This window comes from Anabrus simplex, chromosome 1 (genome assembly GCF_040414725.1).
Source record: "Anabrus simplex isolate iqAnaSimp1 chromosome 1, ASM4041472v1, whole genome shotgun sequence".
Taxonomy (NCBI): domain Eukaryota; kingdom Metazoa; phylum Arthropoda; class Insecta; order Orthoptera; family Tettigoniidae; genus Anabrus; species Anabrus simplex.
In genome coordinates this window covers 1002670525-1002689590 of record NC_090265.1, presented here as the reverse complement: position 1 = coordinate 1002689590, position 19066 = coordinate 1002670525, and the positions used below count along the sequence as shown (strand labels likewise).

General features: G+C 40.4%; 1 protein-coding gene and 1 pseudogene across 1 annotated transcript; one reads left to right on the top strand and one right to left on the bottom strand.

The window, feature by feature from the left end:
* The first annotated feature begins 7704 nt into the window (after positions 1–7704).
* On the top strand, positions 7705–9664 carry LOC137501232 (uncharacterized). The gene is made up of 2 exons (XM_068228121.1): positions 7705–7888; positions 8900–9664. The coding sequence occupies exons 1-2, from the start codon at positions 7705–7707 to the stop codon at positions 9625–9627; spliced, it is 912 nt and encodes a 303-aa protein (XP_068084222.1). The 3' UTR covers positions 9628–9664.
* LOC137501230 (uncharacterized) lies at positions 7858–10010 on the bottom strand (annotated as a pseudogene).
* Positions 10011–19066: the final 9056 nt, after the last annotated feature.

Sequence of the window (19066 nt, the reverse complement as noted above, 5' to 3'; positions counted from 1 at the left end):
GCAGCCTTGAGGTTTACCGCCGTCAAGATGGCAGCAGTGAGGTTACCAACGCTCTATTGCGCATTACTAAATGACGGCTCACTTTTTCGTCTATGTTAGACGAACAAAACAAAACTTGTATCTCACTTCTGTGACACCGCGTTAATGAGAAAGCGACTTACAAACGTTGGTTTTGTACTGAATCCTTTTCCGTTGTTATCCTGGAATTTCCTACCCGGAACTCGCACTCATCACACGCGTCTGTATTATCGCAACAGGTAATCTTTAGAAGTTATTGAAGACATCACCATCTGCAATCATCGCATGGAGACAGCTAGAGATAAGCTGAACAAAGTGATCCGTTCAAATCCTGACTGAATTTGTCAAGCTCATAAAAGACGTATTGTGGTGAAAATGCAATGTAAAGTTTGACCTTACGTTGTCCCAAATGTCTTCATTTAAGTATGCTCCTGCCACTTCTTGTGACGAAGAAAGGTCATTTCTGTGCTTAAGAATGTGCTGACAGACAAAGGGATGAGCTTAAATCAAGACAGTTTAGAAAAATTATGGTAGTTGTTGTACAATGTTTCGAAAGAAACTGAATTTTGATAGTGAATATTTTCCCCTTTATTGTGCATGTTTTGCCATATGATAGTGCATGAATGCATGCATATTTTGAGATTTGATAGTGCATGGAAATCCGGGCTCTACTCTTGAACATGAATGGGTGGTAACTAATGAATGATTTTAAGATAGCAGGATTTAAAAGAAATTCGATCAAGCATTATCCCCAAAAAAATAGCTGCAGTTATATGAACTTCAAGGAATAGCCAATGTTTATACTGCATTTAACGTAATTAAAAGTTGATTGCTCTACAGAATACGAATGTAAAACGAAGGAGGTAAGATAAACCTCAATATCACAAGCGTTAGGAGCATTCCATGGTAGCAGAAAGAACAAGGCCATATAATAATAATAATAATAATAATAATAATAATAATAATAATAATAATAATAATAATAATAATAATAATATAATAATAATAATAATTTTTTTACGAGGGATTGTGGAAAATCTTCAAAAAGACACTTGTGAAGGGTCCGCACTCCACAAGTGTGTGGGATTCTTACCCACTAAAAACCACACACCCTTTTCCCACGATGTGTATCATCACCCCGGAACCGCTCTCGCATTACTTCAGGGTGATATCGTGCTTTGTCTTTCAGACGTCTTCTTTCTTCATTTCTCCTTTACGAACGTTCGTATGCTTCCAAGTCCTTCTTCTTCTGACGAAGGACATTCTCCACGTACACTGCCACGCGATCCCAGGATTCCTGATTTCGCAGCATCACCGAAATAATATTATCTGCTGTCAATTCTCCTAGTTCAGTTTCCACACATCTTCTCTGAATCGTCCAATGGCCGCATACAAAAAAGGTGTGATATACGTCGTCAATATCATCGCAGTATATGCATGCTGCGTCATTCGCTCTGCCCACTTTATGCAGGAATTTCCGGAAATATCCATGCCCTGTTAGAAGCTGCGTGAGGTAGTAATTTACTTCACCATGGGCCCTTTCAACCCAGATATCGAAGCGTGGTATCAGTCGCTTGGTCCATTTGCCTCGAGGGTCACTTTCCCACCTGAGTTGCCATCGCCTCGTCCGTTGACTGAAGGCACGCTTCTTTGCACATTTCTTTCCCAGCTCTCCTTGGGTTCGCCAGATTTCATGTCGCTCCAATGCGAGTAGGTCTATTGGGGCTATTGCTGCCACCGTGAGGATTGCCGGTTCGGAGACCGTGCGGTATGCGCATGCAATACGTAAAGCCGCTCTCCGTTGTACGGCAGCTATCCTTCTCCGATACCAAGCGAATCTCAAGGATTCAGCCCAGATTTCAGAGCCATATAAGAGCACTGACTGAACCGTCGACATGAGAAGACGTCGTTTGCTGGATTTCGGACCTTTAATATTTCCCATTAGTCTGCTAAGTGCAGTCATGTATTTTACTGCCTTGTCTGTCGCTCTCTGAATATGATTCCAGAATGTGAGCTTGGAGTCAAGTGTCACTCCTAGATATTTTGTGCTCGCAGATGTTTCAATCACTAACTCTCCAACAGTCATTGGTACACGAGTTTCGATAATAATAATAATAATAATAATAATAATAATAATAATAATAATAATAATAATAATAATAATGTTATTGACTTTACGTCCCACCAACAAATTCTACTGCTTTCGGAGACACCGAAGTGCTAGGTTAATCTATCGGCACGAATCTGACACATCTCCAACACTTTACTAGCGGACAGAGCTGGGATCGAACCTGCCAACATATGCCCAAAAGGCCATCGCTCCACCAATTTAGCTGCAAAATCCGGCAAAGAATTATTGATTATAGCAATTATGGAAAATGGGATCAAGACAAGACGTGGTGATTTAATATTTCGAAATCTTATGGCTCGAGTGTTTAGGAATTTTCCAAATTACTACGTGTTAATGTAAACAGGGACCTTAAGAATTGCCATGGAATGATATTTCATCAGATAAATGTGGAACTAGTTTATGTCTAATGATTACAGAATTTCAAACGATGATAGATAGAAGTACCAACTGTGAGCAATCAGTACATCAAAAATTGCAATTGAAAAAATCGGTTCAAAATGTAATTGAACACGGAATTATGATACCTAGAATTAAATGTTCGCCATATATTGCGGAAAGAATGTTAATATTAGTAAATATAATGATACTGACGATCCTAGTCTACCTCATTCATCACCATCAGTTTGTTGGATACCGTTGCGGCTCTAGAAAAGTTTGTAATATCTTCTCCTTTTACGACTTTAAGTATAGAAGTACTTTGCTAGACTGTTCTTGTTGACTTCTTCCTAATACTTCTCCATCGGTGATATCTCAGAGGACACCTTCCTGTCCAAGTACGCGGCCTCTCCATTTATAGTGGGGCTTTGTTTTTATGTACTTTTTACGGTACTCTTGCTCTCTCCTATACTGGGACTTGCTTTCTGTTGACTCTCTCCGTCACCGTACCTGCACTGAAGACTTTCAGCTCCAAAGCATTTAGTAATTTCTTGCAGGTCAGGTTTCAAGCTCGGAGGGGAAGTAAATCCAAGATTTAATGTTGTTTCGTTTCTGCTCCACTTTTGTACACATTTTGTTACCTTAATTTAATACATTTCAAATCTTTATCTCTCATCAGCTGGAAATGCTATTTAATCAAAGCGTTGCAAGTCTAATTTACATTAATTATCATTAATGAAATAGTATTTTAAAACTCTGAGTGATTACCTGTAAAAGTATATAAAATGAAGGGCTACATACATTTTTCCAGCTAAATGGGTAGAGTATGTACCATCTTGGAATTCATCTAGAATTTTTTTTTAAAAGGAAAAGGAAAAATGAACACCTACAAGGCACGCTATTAAAAATATTTCGACGTCTAAAATTCGGAACCACCGAGCTCGATAGCTGCAGTCACTTAAGTGTGGCCAGTATCCGGTATTCAGGAGATAGTGTGTTCGAAACTCACTGTCGGCAGCCCTGAAGATAGTTTTCCGTGGTTTCCCATTTTCACACCACGCAAATACTAGGGCTGTGCCACGGCCGCTTCCTTCCCACTCTTAGCTCATTCCTGCCCCATCGTCACTATAAGACCTATCTGTGTCGGTGCGACGTAAAGCAACTCGTAAAAAAAATTGCAATCAAGAAATATAATATGTTTTGTTGTTAAATGCAGAGTGACAGTCATGATTTACGAGCTTTATCTTCATTTTTTTATCTTTAAATTGCTTCATTGAAGGAAATATGTTTGAAACATGTAATATTTCCGTTCATGTGTGCTTCATTCCAACCAATCTTATTATCCTATTCACTTCCAGCATGATTAGAAACCAAAATCCTAAGTAGTAATTCTATCCTAATTCACGAGTATCTTCTTCTTATCCTTATACTATCACTTTCCCCACATATGTGGGATCACGGGTGCGAACTGGCACATATGGATGTGACCTTTTTTTACGGCCGGATGCCTTCCTGACGCCAACCCTGTATGGAGGGTTATGATCACTATTGCATGTTTCTGTGGTCGTTGGTAGTGTAGTGTGTTGTCTGAATGTGAAGAGGAAAGTGTTGGAACAAACCAAACACCCAGTCTCCGATCCAGCAGAATTAATCAGACGCGATTAAAATCCTCGTCCCTGCCGGGAATGGAACTGAAGGCCCCAAAGGTGACCATTCAGCCAATGAGTAGGATCCGAATTAGTTTGAGTAATTAATTCCCTATATCCTCGTGGCACATAAAACCCGCTTTGGGTCTTAGTTTGCTTCGAAGATTGTTGTGCACCTAAAAGGGCCTCAAAATATTTTATTCCACGTGGTTAGCTCGATGACAACCTCAGCCGCACTGCTTGGCTTTCGTGACCGGGTCCGCTGGATCTTACATCAAAAACTTCTCTTTGGTTCTCATGAGTCTGAATGGACTTCGTTCCACCCTTCAGTCAGAACTGAAATTGATGTGTATGCCAGGAATCGAACCTGAAATCTAAGCATAAGAAGGAATCCCGGTAACTCTATACCACAGAGAAGAATGAGTACAGGCCTATAGACAAATGTCTTCATTTACCTCATTCTGGTATCTGTAGATCGCAACCGAGTGTTCAGTATTCATCACATCACTGAAGTGTGACCAAAAATTAACTACAAAAAACAACACGAGGAAAGTTCTAATTTATGTGGTAGCACAAATATGCTGAGGTAGGTTATGTTAAAGTTAGAGACCTTCATATTTGTAAGGTTATGTATACAAGCTACCACGCACGATATGAGAAACAAGATTTGAAAATAGTATTAGTTGGGGTGATTATAAAATTCCGCATTATTCATAACGCCACTAACCCGGTACGGTAAGTAAAATGCGATCAATAGAACAGGCCAGCATACTTGACAGCAAATTATTAGCAATAATCCAATGTGGCACTCCAGGATATATGTGTCAACTATCGTAATATTGTCAAGAGACAATATCTAGAGAGTCGTTTCACAAACAGTCGAATCAGAGTAATATTTGCAGGGGATAACGTAATAGGAGGTATGGCGTAAACATCAATGTAATTCAGGGTCCATACAGCAAAGTTTTCCAAAGATGGCACAAATTAATACATAGTAGTACTGGTAGATAGGATAATTCGCATAGCAATTTATTATAGATTTAGCTAACCTCATATGTGAATGTTATAAAATTTCATTCAAGGTTCTTAAATAGCAAATATTAGAAGGTTTCATTGTTTTCCATCAAGCACAACGAAGGTCCATTTGCAATTTTTATTAGAAAATTCAATTTTAAACATAAATCCATCGAAATGGCCTAGAATTTCATAGGAAATATCTTCTTCAAAGTAAATCATACAAAGTCAAATATACTATATAAAGTACGGTTAACGACATACACGAAATTTGTAATATAATCTCCACGGCTAACGACCCTACCAAAATTAATGTATAGACTAGGGAACAACAGTTAAAACCCAAGGTACACCATTTAACAATCAAGTAAAAAATTCATCACAATTGTAACTTGAATTTAGTTAGAATAAGCACACGTCAACATCATGCGAACCTCAAACATTTCATCTTTGACGCGACAGAATAAAAACAATGCTATTAACCAAGAAATTATTAAGCTTACGTAAAGGAACTTTACATTACATACAATAAGTACTCTTACGTGAAATAGTATAAACAGCTATCCGTCACAAAGTAAGAAAACAAGTGACTATTATTTAAATCAATATTTTCACGGCCCATATATTCTAGACATGATAAGAAGCCTTTGGTATATTTCCACGTCAGAAAACAAATTGTTTATATTTAGCAGAGAAATTTGCTCCACGTCTTCAGAAGAAAAATAATGCTTTTCCGTTGGTCTATAGTAAGGCTCCTTTCACACTACACGGTTTCGATCGTACGGCAAAAAAACCGTACGGCTCTTTTGCCGTGGATGTTGCTTTCACACTACAACGGTTTTTTCGCCGTACGTTTTTTTTGCCGTGGGAAGCTCAGTGCATGTCTTGATGCTAGTCATACAAGAGAGTAATTTTAATAATAGGATGATTTTTTAATATTAGTAGTTCGTGGTTGAACATTAAACTGTGAAATTGTATCATAAGTATACATTTGTGAATCTGTATTATGTAATAATATACACTATATATAATATACTGAAAATACACTTAAATTACCAAACAAATTTTTTCTTTGTCTTAAATTAGATCAAAAATCTGGTTTCATTTCTAAGTAAACTTCACGCCAGGCATTTCTTGGTCGCAATCCGATCTTTATAAATGCAGTAGCGGCGATTAGGGGGGCGAGTGGTGCGGTCACCCCCCCCCCAATTTATGGAGAAAACATTATATTATTATTCCGTTTTAGGTGGCTGAAACTAGGACTTATTCCAACCTTTTTTAAAAATCAATTTGTACAAGCCCTGTTCTCTTATCAGATAAATCTTTCTTTTATTTTCTTTAATTATAAATAAAATTATTAGCGGGAATAAGCACAAACTGTAGTTTGTCGCCGCTAACCGATTTGTATAGCGCCATACCAAGTAGTGGAGACTTTGCATGTCCTGTGAGGAAGGGTGGCAGGGGTATATTTTATTGCCAAGGTCATGGACACTGAGGTATGATTCACTCCCTTTCCGCGCGCATTCGTCTATCTGGCAATCTCTTTAGTGTGTTAGTTTCGTAGTGTGTAGTCAAATACTAAACGAATTTTAATTGTATTATCACACCGTACTTCTGTTTAATTTTAGTGCATGTGTAAAATTGTTCATTTGATGACAGTTTTATTGTATGGTATTGAATCATTATCTTAAAAAAACTATTACCGCACTTAAGTTGGTAGTCTGACAACCATTACCTCTCTGTCTAAATTAGCCTACCACTTTGAGCTTTTTTTTAAGTTTTGGTGTATGTATCTCCCTCCTCCCCCGCGCTATATACCACAAACTCGGGTACGTTTTGTTGTTTGTACATTTCGCCCCCCTCCCCAACACACACGTCCAATACCCAATCGCCACTACTGTATAAATGTCTACAGTTATGTCCTAGTATGGACCAGAGGAATAAGAATTTCAGAATCTACGTCAGCCATTTCTCAAAACCAACGATAAATCCTACAAGCAATGCACTGAACATTTTAACAACAAAGTAAAGCAATAAAACGCAACGATACTAATGCGTATAAGTTGTGTATAGATACCCTCGCGTTATCTCCTCTACAGCTGCTCGAGAGCTGCCGTACGATTAAAAAACCGTGCAATGTGAAAGCACGCATTTAGCTGTGTGTGCCACTGAGTCAACGGCAGCCGTCCATTCCAGTGGCAAGACACGGCTGCTACACGGCACGGCAACGGCACGGCTACCGTGCCGTGTAATGTGAAAGGTCTAAGGGCCGTTTCACACACACCGGTTTTGACCGGCCGGTTCATGCCGGACGAAGTAGTGGATTATGTAAAAGCATTATAGCTTTCACACATGCCGGTGCCCGGTAACGCGCCGGGTAGCAGCCGGACACACTCACTAGAGAATCCGGTCGCCGGCCGGCAGCAAGCCTACAGTGGTGCACGTGACAGTATGCGTGTATTCACACACACCGGCCATCAGTCGTCCGGCTGCTCTCAGAAAGTACAGTTGAGTGTAAATATGGAGGACGTGGAAATTGACATAGAACTATTGATATCGTTGGTTGAGGCCAGACCTGTATTGTGGGACAAGTCAAGTGATATCTATAAAGATCGGGATGGTACACGGAAGGGGTGGAAGGAAGTATGTGAAGGTCTGAAGGAAGATTTTGGAGAATTGAGTGATAACGAAAAAAACATTTTTGGTAAGTAACTTTTATTACAAGTGATGACATACTACAGAAACACCTTTTCATTATTGCATTTTAAACAGACACAGACACTGTTAGGTCTTAAACCTTTGACATTTGCCACTTGACGGCACCAATATCAGTTAAGAAATAATCAGCTAATACATTCCTCAAGTTGTTTGCTCCCAGTCCACCTCGTGCTGTTTCTTCAGATGGCAGATCTTCTAATCCAGTTATTGTCATGGTATCCTCAGTCTCAAAACCATCTCTGTCACGGACAAAGTTATGTAGTACAACACACGCTTTCACAATATCTACGGCAAAATCAGGATTTACATTTATGGGTCTATGTAGAATTCTCCATTTGTTGCTCAAAATTCCAAATGTACATTCAACATATCTTCTTGCTCTACACAGACGATAATTGAAAATTCTTTTTTTCAGTGTGAGGTTAGATCCTCCATAAGGGCGTAGTAGATGTCTGTGCAGTGCAAACGCTTCGTCTCCAACAAAAAAATAAGGCACATTAGGACTTTCTGTTCCGGGGAGACATCTCTCCTCTGGTAGCTCCTGATTATTTGTCTCGATTGATTCCCACAATGAACACTTTTTGAAAATTGATGAATCACAGTCTTTTCCAAAACTTCCAATATTTACATAAACAAATCTATAATTTGAGTCTGCAACAGCCATCAAAACTACAGAAAAATAATCCTTGTAATTGTAAAACATCGAACCACTGTTAGGTGGACAAATTATTCTGATATGTTTTCCATCTACTGACCCTAGACAGTGAGGAAAGTTAGCTCTCTTTTCGAATTCTGCAGCAATTGTTTCCCAGCGGCCTTTTGTAGGTGTAGGAATACATTCCTGTTGTAAGGTGGACCAAATACTGGAACACACATCTCTAACTATAGAGCTGGCTGTTGAGATGCCAATTCTGTAATTGTAGTGAAGGTCTGTGAAAGTGCATCCGCTTGCTAAGTATCTGAAACAAGGACAATAATACGTGTGTATTATTTGCAGGTAAAGAAGTAATGAAAAAATGGGGAAACATCAGAGATTCTTTCATCAAATCATGTAAAAAGTCAAAAGAACATCAAAGGAGCGGTTCTGGGGCTTTCAAAATAAAAAAGTATGTCTACAACGATCAATTACAATTTTTAAAGAAGCTGACTGAAGGACGTCATACAGAAGATAGCTTGGCCGACAATACACAGATGGGGGTGAACGATTTTACTGAACGGTCTCAGGAATTGAAAGTGCCGAATAAAGAAAAGGGTTCCCGAAAGCGTCGTAAACCTGATGAGCTAGAGATAAAAATGTTGCAGGCACTTGAAAGTAGTGGCCAGCCAAATCGCCACCTGTCATTCTTCAACGGTATTATACCTTCTTTACAAACATTTGATGATGATGAAATCATCAAATTCCAAATAGGTGTCCTTCAACTCATAGAGAATATTAAGCGTGTAAAAAGACAAGGTTTTTATCAGTCTCCAGCCGTTTCCGGTGTGCAAACACCCTGTCAATACAATATGTGCAATCCAGGTCAGCCGCTGGTAGTTCAAGGAAATTCCCCGTGCATTAGTGCTGGATCGTCGGGAATACAATTTCCGTCATTAGGCCAACTTCACACAACTTGTGGCCCATACCAGTCTACAACGTCAGCATTAGAAATGAGTCACTCAGACAGTGTATCTCCGGCGTTATCAACGTCTTCATATAATACAGATATAGACTTTACCTCTCTGTGAGATAAGCTAATAAATGTCTACAGTTTATTTATTACTTTCTGTATGTTATGTCAATAAAGAATTTTCAGCAAATAAGTAGTGTGTTACTTACCTTATTGCAATAGCCAACATCTGCTCAGGTTGAATGCAATTCCTCATCTTTGTGTTCTGACGCCGAAGATTATATTTTAACCGCTGATGTAAATCATCAAAGGTAGAAATGGACATACGAAAATAGTTAAAGAACTTTTTCCATCTTTTCTTAAATCTTCAAATAGCGTATAAAACAGACCTGATTCCTCCCTCTTTTCATTTATTGGATGAACCCAATGAATTCTATTCCTTTTGTTTTTTCGGTAACGTCTATACAAAAGCCACATGGCAATAATGCGACTATGATCCATACTGTACGAGAGCTGGCGTATGACTGAACGTCCGGTTTCAACCGGCAAGTGTGAAAATGAAACTTAGACCGGCCGGCAAGTTACCGGCCGGTCAAAACCGGTGTGTGTGAAAAAGCCCTAATGCTCTTCTTCACGCAACTAATGGAATGTCGCCGTACGGTTTTTTTGCCGTACGGTCGAAACCGTGTAGTGTGAAAGGAGCCTTAGTTTGTCACTAGACGGCTCACTGTAAGCTAGCCATCTGAGTGGGAGGTGCCGACACTATCTTAGCTCCAATTAACATGTTCGTTGGTCAATCGTTTGTGCGTTGTGAAGTAAGCAGCAACGTCATCAGACGGAACGAGGACGAATATAGTAGAATACATTATAAAATGAAAATCTATAGAGTGGAACGAAATATTGATAGGATAGAAGAATAGAATAGAGCTGAAAATGAAAAGACAAGTGTATAGCGGAAAGAACGAGAAAATGAGTATGATACAGGCAGGTTCGGGGTTGGGGCTGTACGATGCACGTAGAAAAACAAGGTTGAAAACACGAGAGTGAAAAGAAGTAAAAGTAATACAGTAACAGATGTATACAGGTTATGAAGGTACGACCCATGGCACATAGCCTAGAATGAAGAGAGATGGGAAGATTCCGGATTTGGAAAACACCTAAACGAAATAACAATAGACAAATGGCAGGTCAGAGAACTACCTACATAAATCCTGAATGGCTGGCAATCACGTGTTACTTAATTGAAGTTAAGATAGTGTCGTCACATCCCGCACTCGAATGCTAACACACAGTGATGCATCTAGTGACGAACGAGACTACCACTGACTATAGACCAACGGTAAAGCATTCTAAAATTCAAACCTTCCTTAGAGAAGGTGAACAGACGAGCATTTTTTTCTGAAGACGCGGATCAGTGTTCTGTACGAAACGTAAAGATTTCCACCTTGCTTTCCGTCATGGCAAAAGCCCAGAAGCTTATTATCATGTCTACAGGTGACTATTGCCCACACACATAAGTCATGACGCAAACTAGACCCAGTTCATTCAAACTCACAGCGTTATAAGTGTGGTATAGCATGAAGAATACTACAAAACGTATTCTATTTTCACAGCACTAATTGAAAATGTCACGCCACAAACACACACCCAACCTGTGCCGGACACGCCAGGTCATTTCCTTGAACCACTGACTGAATTAGAAGAACTGGAACGAAAAACTGAACAGAAACATAAAGTGCAGAATCATGTGGATTGAGCCCGGATTCATTGCTTGCTCCAAATCAAGTGGAACTTATAGAAGGCATTACGAAATAACTTCCCAAAATACATAAAATAAATTGGGAGGCATGACTTAACTGCAGATAGCCTGATTATTTAGAAAAACATCTTCAAAAAGGCTAACCTAATAAAAGATAGATTTCTCCCCGTACCTTGAAAGATGCATGTTGCTAAGGAAGATATTGCGGCGAGAGGTAGTGCCGAAATGAAGTAACAACACAGGAAACCGAAGGAAAAATTAGAACTCTCCGCACGTGTACCAGCACGATAGCACAGACAGTGAGAAGTTGGTAGAAGATGATATTTATAAGATTCCCATGTAGGAGAGGTATAACGTGTAGGCAGGGCAGACAGGGGAAAATAATATTTTAGAAGCAGCGATAACGAGAAAGTGATGGCGTAATAGCGTAAAGGAACCAGCTGATGTATGATTAGCAGAATCCGATCCCCGATCCGTAGTAAATTTAAGAAGGAGTTAAGAAAAGACCATGAATATTGAATTCCAGATATGTAATTTAGAAAAAACGGTGGCGGAATGTAAAGGTAATATTACAGTTATTCTTCATAATGAATATATTTTATTACTGTACCGCAGTCTGAAACGGCTAACCCATATTTTCTGATGTCAGAGAATATGGTGCTTGCCAATCAGATTTATCTACGAACCAGGAAAGTAGATACATCAATTTACTCCAAAAGAGTTAAAAGATTAATTTGGTCTGGTATCAGATTAATATCAGGATCAGTGAGAGGATTCAATGCATTTGATTTAAAAATGAGAACACTGACAACTGGACTACATAATATGAAAACGTTATTCCTATAACGTGTATGAATACGAATTAGTATCCCTGTCAACCTCATTGGTTCCCGATGTGTCAGTCAGTTCAATGATGGAGCTCTCGACAATAAAGCATTCGAAATACTGTGCTGTATTACCATGAATATTACACTTTAATAGATTCCATCTCGGATATTTATGGAACATATTGAATGACTTCATCAAAAATATATCCTTTCCATCGGATTATAACACGAGCACGAGAAAGGCAAATTTCTATCTGTCAAATTATGCATCTGAAAGTAAATAGTAAACATGTAATATCAAAATTATTTTGAATGATTCTGGGTTAAGTGTGATATCAGTGAAGGATCTTCTTTCTGGAAAAGTAACTGTTACTATTGTAGGGTATCAGTTTTAAAGGTGTGGCAACCATAGACCAAAATATCCCACAAAGCAGAATAAACCCAGTGAACTGCCCAAGCATTGCTCTCATGAGAAAAAATTCTTCCAAGAGACTTATCATTAATCCATTAACTATCATATGAAATGATAATAAGGACGATTTTCTGCAGTCTCATACTTTCGACGAAATGTCAAATTCGTATCAGATATCTTTTTTTTTTTTTTTTTGCTAGTTGCTTTACGTCCCACCGACACAGATAGGTTTTATGGCGACGGTGGGACAGGGAAGGGCTGGAAGTGGGAAGGAAGCGGCCTTGGCCTTAATTAAGGTACAGCCCCAGCATTTGCCTGGCATGAAAATGGGAAACCACGGAAAACCATATTCAGGGCTGCCGACAGTGGGGTTCGAACCTACGATCTCCCTAATACCGGATACTGGCCGCACTTAAGCGACTGCAGCTATCGAGCTCGGTTTCACATATCTTAATAATCGTATTCTTCTATCAACGCTTTCCTCATATCTGTGGGGTCTTGGGTGCGAACTCTGTCGCACATGTGGATTCGGCCCTGTTTTAAGGCTGGATACCCTTCCTGACACCAACCCTATATGGAGGGATGTAATCACTATTGCGTGCTGTAGTGGTTGGTAGTGCAGCGTGTTGTCCGAGTATGAAGAGGAGAGTGTCGGTACAAACACAATCACACAGTTCCCGGGTCAGAAGAATTAATCAGACGGGATTAAATTCCCCGACCCGGCCAGGAATCGAACCCGGGACCCTCTGAACCGAAGGCCTCAACGCTGACCATTCAGTCAATGAGTCGGATACATATCCTAATAATAATAATGTTATTCATTTTACGTCCCACTGACTAATTTTACGATTTTCGGGGATGCCGAGGCGCCGGAATTTGGTTCCGCAGGAGTTCTTTTACGTGCCAATAAATCACCGACAGGTGGCTCACGTATACGAACACCTTCAAATACCACCGGACTGAGCCAGGATCGAACCTGCCAAGTTGGGGTCAGAAGGCCAGCGCCTCAACCGCCTGAGCCATTCAGCCCGGCACTTCACATATGAATGAGAATTAAATTCTCCATTGAATGACTTAATGACTTGGATGTAACCTTAACATTTATAATAAAATTGAATTGAAATTGACATCTTTCAGTGGATGACATTCCTTTGCATCCTTTTCCTGTAGATAAAGCAGTATTATTTATATGTGCTTGACGTCTTTCTAGTTATAAATTAATTTCAGATACGCTAAACTTATCAAAATTGTTTCCCAATAACGTCTATAGGCCTATGATAAAATCCTTCAGCAGAATTCCATATCCTAGTGGCAAATAATTAAGGGTAAGAGCTATACAAGGTGGTTGGAAACAACGTGAAATAGGTATGTGAGCGTCAGTGGGTTGGTCATACTGACAAATAATTTGAACAAAATAAGTCGATATCTCGCGCCGTTGTCCTTTTATCAGATGCTGGAGTTAGCCAATCAGATCACTTCGCGGCGGTTTTGCTAAACCTGTACGTGACTTACGACAACAGTGACTACTGTGCGAAATTACGAACTACTACCTTCAAATTATTTATCAGCATGACCAACCCTCTATCGCTCATGTACCCGGGTTACTTTGCTTCTGACCACCCTGTATATATTTGCAAAGTTTTCGCTCTTCAGCGTTGTGGATAACTTGTTACAGTTTCGTTAAGTGTTTTCCTATAGTAAAATCCCCGACCCGGCCAAGAATCGAACCCGAGGCCCTCTAAACCGAAGGCCTCAACGCTGACCATTCAGCTAATAAGTCGGATACATATCTTAATAATAATAATGTTACTTATTTTACGTCCCACTAACTACTTTTACGATTTTCGGAGATGCCGAGGCGCCGGAATTTGGTTCCACAGGAGTTCTTTTACGTGCTAATTTTATTTACAGGTTATAGCTATCATGGTTACAACTATATGTGCGCTGTTGATTAAATGGATCAAGGGCCGGAAGTGATGACCGGAGCGTACACTAGACCGGACGAATATGTACCTCTACACTAAAAATAAAAGCTGGAAATTACTGTGCTCACAGCCGAACAACTTAAGTTTTAGATCTCCAGTTTTTAAGGATGGTGTACAGTGATGTAATACTGAAAATTCTAAATGTAATCCTTCCAAAGAATGGATAAATAAATATGTTTCCCCACCTACCGTAAGATTTACTGGAGCACTAAACAAAGGGCCAAACATATACTGATACGTCATTAGAATTCGTGATGACTTCATATGGAGTGACTCGATCACTGTAACATTCATAAACCAACCTGCGATAGTATCCGAGGCAGCATTGTTAGAATAAGAATGTCGTACAGTGTTTCATCACAGAGATAAGTATTCTTCCATTAGTATAAACATTGCAACCAAATCGGTGGGGTGAAGGGCTGACAAAAATATATCTACTTTCTAAGTTTAAAGTGACAGGTTTACTTCAAACTACAGTATATTCCTTAAAACAATTGTTCCATTATCAAACTAAGTCCGGTGGTGTATCAAGGTGTTCAAATACTGCAGAACCGCGTCGGTAGTTTTTTTCGGTTTGCAGAGGAAGTCCGGTGAGATAATATTTATGGCACCGCGATGTCTCCTGGACCCACAAAAGAAGACAGCGTGGCGCGAAGTAACTAGCACAATTACAGTCTCATCTACAACAGATCTTCTATATTTGCAATGTTCCATACATCATTCCAATGCATCTTCAAATTAGATCTTAAATACCACCACATCTCCTTATGGCCATTTCAGTTGATCTCGTGTTAGTCACGCCTTTCCAGCATTGATTGTAAAATAGTGGAACTAGTCGAATATTGACGTGTGGAATGTGATTCTGCGTCAAAGGGACACATCAAAATGCCTTACTAAAGTAACCCGAGTTGCTCTAAACAGGTGTCATATTAACTGCAGACTTCACGGTATTAAAATTAGGAGGTACTGGACCTCCCTTTCCTTATCAGCCACTGACTAGTGTCTACCCTTTAGGAAACTTGAAGAAGCCTCTGTGTAGAAGAGTATTAGGAACCAACGATTATTTTCAGTACGATATATTACATAATACGTATAAGAAGGATGTGCATAAATTATTATTGTTACCAGCAATCAGAAAATAAATAACACTGTTCTCATCCTAGAAGAGAACAGCATTGAAAGGTATCGCATTTCAAGTACCTAGGATGCCAGATTAATACGAGAATGGGATTCGATCAAAACAAGAATAATCATTCAGGACGTGTGTTTCAGGAATTTAAAAATCATGAGTGCCAACATAACTTGTGATTTAGAAATTTAAAAAGTCATGAGTTCCAACGTAACTGTCGATTCGAAACATGTTAGAGTGTCGTGAAGAGCCACGTATTATCGATGCTGCTTCAGGTGTCGAAGACTTGGCAATAAAGGCTTCGTCATCGAAGCTGTCGCAGGCTTTAGAAATGTGGATACATCGCAGAATGTGTAAGATACTTTCAACAGACTACGTCACCTACGAGGAGATTCTACATCATGTTGCGAAATCATGATGTGTCATAACCCACAAAACTTAGGAATGCGACCTATTTTGGTCACATCCTCCGAAAAGACAAATAAAGCCTGATGGAACTCATCATTGATGGCAAAAAATAAGGGTATAGCTGACGCAGGTGGAGAAGGTTATCCTGGACGTAAAACTTCCATCAGTGTTTCCACAACCATGATACAGCATTCCTAACGGTAATATCAAGAAACAGGAGTGCTTAACCCATTATAATCATCTAATGTCTGTAAAGAGTAGTCACTAGCCAAGTAAGAAGAATATGAATAAGAAGAAAAGTATAACGAGAAGTCAGGTTACATGAATGACTGAACCCCCCTTATTGTCGTATATGTAAACACAAGTTTATTTTATTACACTACACTTCGTCCAAAAGAGAAAATATAGTGAGGTCAAAGAAGATACAAAAATAATTCATACAGAGAGAAAATAATGGCATCGTTAATCCTCCACATCCTCCCCACCCTGATCTATCTCCAATGGTACGATCAGCTGTACTTATCGGGTTATCTCCGTTCCATCGCTGAGTCGGAGGACGAGAGTCCTCGCCTTCCCGTCAAGACCAGGTCTCACTCCAGTGATGCGAGCTCGTCGCCATATGTGACGTGTACGCAGATCATCTTGAAGCAGAACGACATCCCCCTTCCGGCACTTCGTCGATCTTCGGTCTGGTTGCCGCACCTCGTGGAAACTTCTTAGGGCGAGAAGATACTCCTTCTCTCACCTCTTCCAGAAGTCGTCTTGCATATTTGCCCTTAGTCTTGCTTCTTTTCTCAGATCTTCTATAGGCACTAGGTTCTGGACCGTTGGGTGATGTTGTTAATAGTCTCCCGTTTGTGAAGTGGTTTGGTGTCAGTACGTTGGGACCGTCTTGTGTAATTGGTCTGCTGTTAATGGTGGCTTCTATTTCTACCAATATTGTCCTCAGAGTTTCCTCGTCCAGTTGAGACGTGCTCAACACTTTCCTCAAGCACTTTTTTGTTGTGCCTACCATTCACTCCACCAGCCTCCTCACCAAGCCACCCGTGGAACAGTAAACTTCAAGGATACACCGTTGTGGGCAAATGCTGGCTCGTGCGTGGGTCCGTGAAGATCGAAAAAGTTCCGCCAGTTCTCCGCTCGCAGCTTGAAAAGTCTTCGCATTGTAATCCGTGTCTGCTGGAGAAGCTTCTGAACACATGATGAATTTTTCAGTACTCATGTCCGATGTTAATTTCAGGTGCAAGGCCCTTGTAGTGGCGCAAGTGAACAGTACTATATGCGATTTCTCTAACACGCTCCCCACCCTGATATATAGTGGACCGGCGAAGTCCACTCCCGTGACCGTGAAAGGTTTAGTGGATTGTATGCAATCCAGAGGTAGGGGCGCATCTATTTCGTCCCCTCGGTGGTTCTTGGCGATTTTGCAAGGGATGCACTTGCGAATGACTTTCTTATTGGACTGACGTTCCTTTAAGATCCAGTACTGCGAGCGTAGCTCGCACAGCACAATTTTTACTCCCAGATGTTGTATATTTATGTGCGTCTGCTAGATCAACTGTTTTGTAAATTGATGGGATCCGTCGAGGATGTTTTGTGATGTCAGGTCTGGATGATCCAGGCGTCCCCCCAGTATGATGAGATCTCCCTCTAGGAAGGGATTGTAGCGTGCAAGTTTGGACTTAGATGGGAGATTTATTTTCTCTCATAGACATGTGTGTTCTGTACCAAAGCTTCCCAGTTGTACAATGTAGATCAAACGCAGTTACACACTTTCCAGCTCTGTTGCAGTTAGTTTACCGTCATGTTTCTCCGTGCTTCGAACATGCTTTATAAACTGTAGAATCCAACCCATGACTCGAATCATCTTACAATACGAGCTGAATCGACTGGCGTCTATGGGACTTTCCCATGTGCTAACTGTTATTACTTGGCTGTTCTTCCGTGCCTCTGGGAGTGGGGTGGTGTTAGATACCGAGTGTTGAGGCCATAGTCAGGAGCGTTGGCAAGCCATCTTGATGCGTGCCACCATCGTGAGCTCTGCAACTCTTTCGCTAACATCCCCCACGATAGTGTATCTGCTGGATTGTCTTCACCTGGACGATGTCGCCATTGTGCAGGATTGAAGCTCTGGTGGATTTCCGTGACACGATTTGAGACGAATGGTTTCCATCTATTTGGATTGTTGCGAATCCAGCCTAGTGTCGCCATAGAATCACTCCATAGTGTTGCCCTCGTGATATCATATCCTGTAGACTGACATAAACACTTTAGAAATATTATGCCCATTATAGCTGAATGGAGTTCAAGTCATGGGAGGGTCACTTGCTTGATAGGTGACAGTCTGTTCTTGCTGCAAACCAAGTGTATCGAGACTGTATTGCTCTCGACCACTCTAAGGTAGAGTACGGCACCATAAGCCCTCTCCGAAGCGTCGCAGAATAGAAGCACTTGACAGTTCTCTGCCGTTGTAGAAGAAGATCGTATCTATCGAGGGAACTGAATGGCCGTTCGACAAGTGAATGAGGCTGGAAATCTAGATTTGCCACCTTCTTGCTCGGTCTGTGGGTAGGAGATCGTCCCATGCTATCCCTCTACACCAAGTATCCTGGAACAGGATTTTTCCTGTAATCGATATTGGCGACAAGATACCAAGCCAATTGTAAAATCTTGCTGTAGCTTATAGTACCTGCCTCCTCGTTGCCGACTCTCCTGGTAACGTTCCGATGACGTCTTTAGGACCGAAAAGATGTCTATGTGCGTGTTAAAGTAAACACCCAAAACTCATGTCTCTCTCGCTTCTCTTCGCGCCCTACGGTTCTTCATATATCCTTTAACATTGCTGAATTGGTCGCCCACTTTGACATTGGCGTTTTTATCTCTCGGAGAAGCCCTTTTATCTCGTAGTACACAGCAAAGTTTTCACTATCGTCTTCTATACTGGCAGTGAAATCATCCATGAAGGTCCCTTAATCTAGCAGTTTTGTAGCCAAGGTATACTTGTCACATAGTCTTGAAGCCAATCCACGTAACGTAG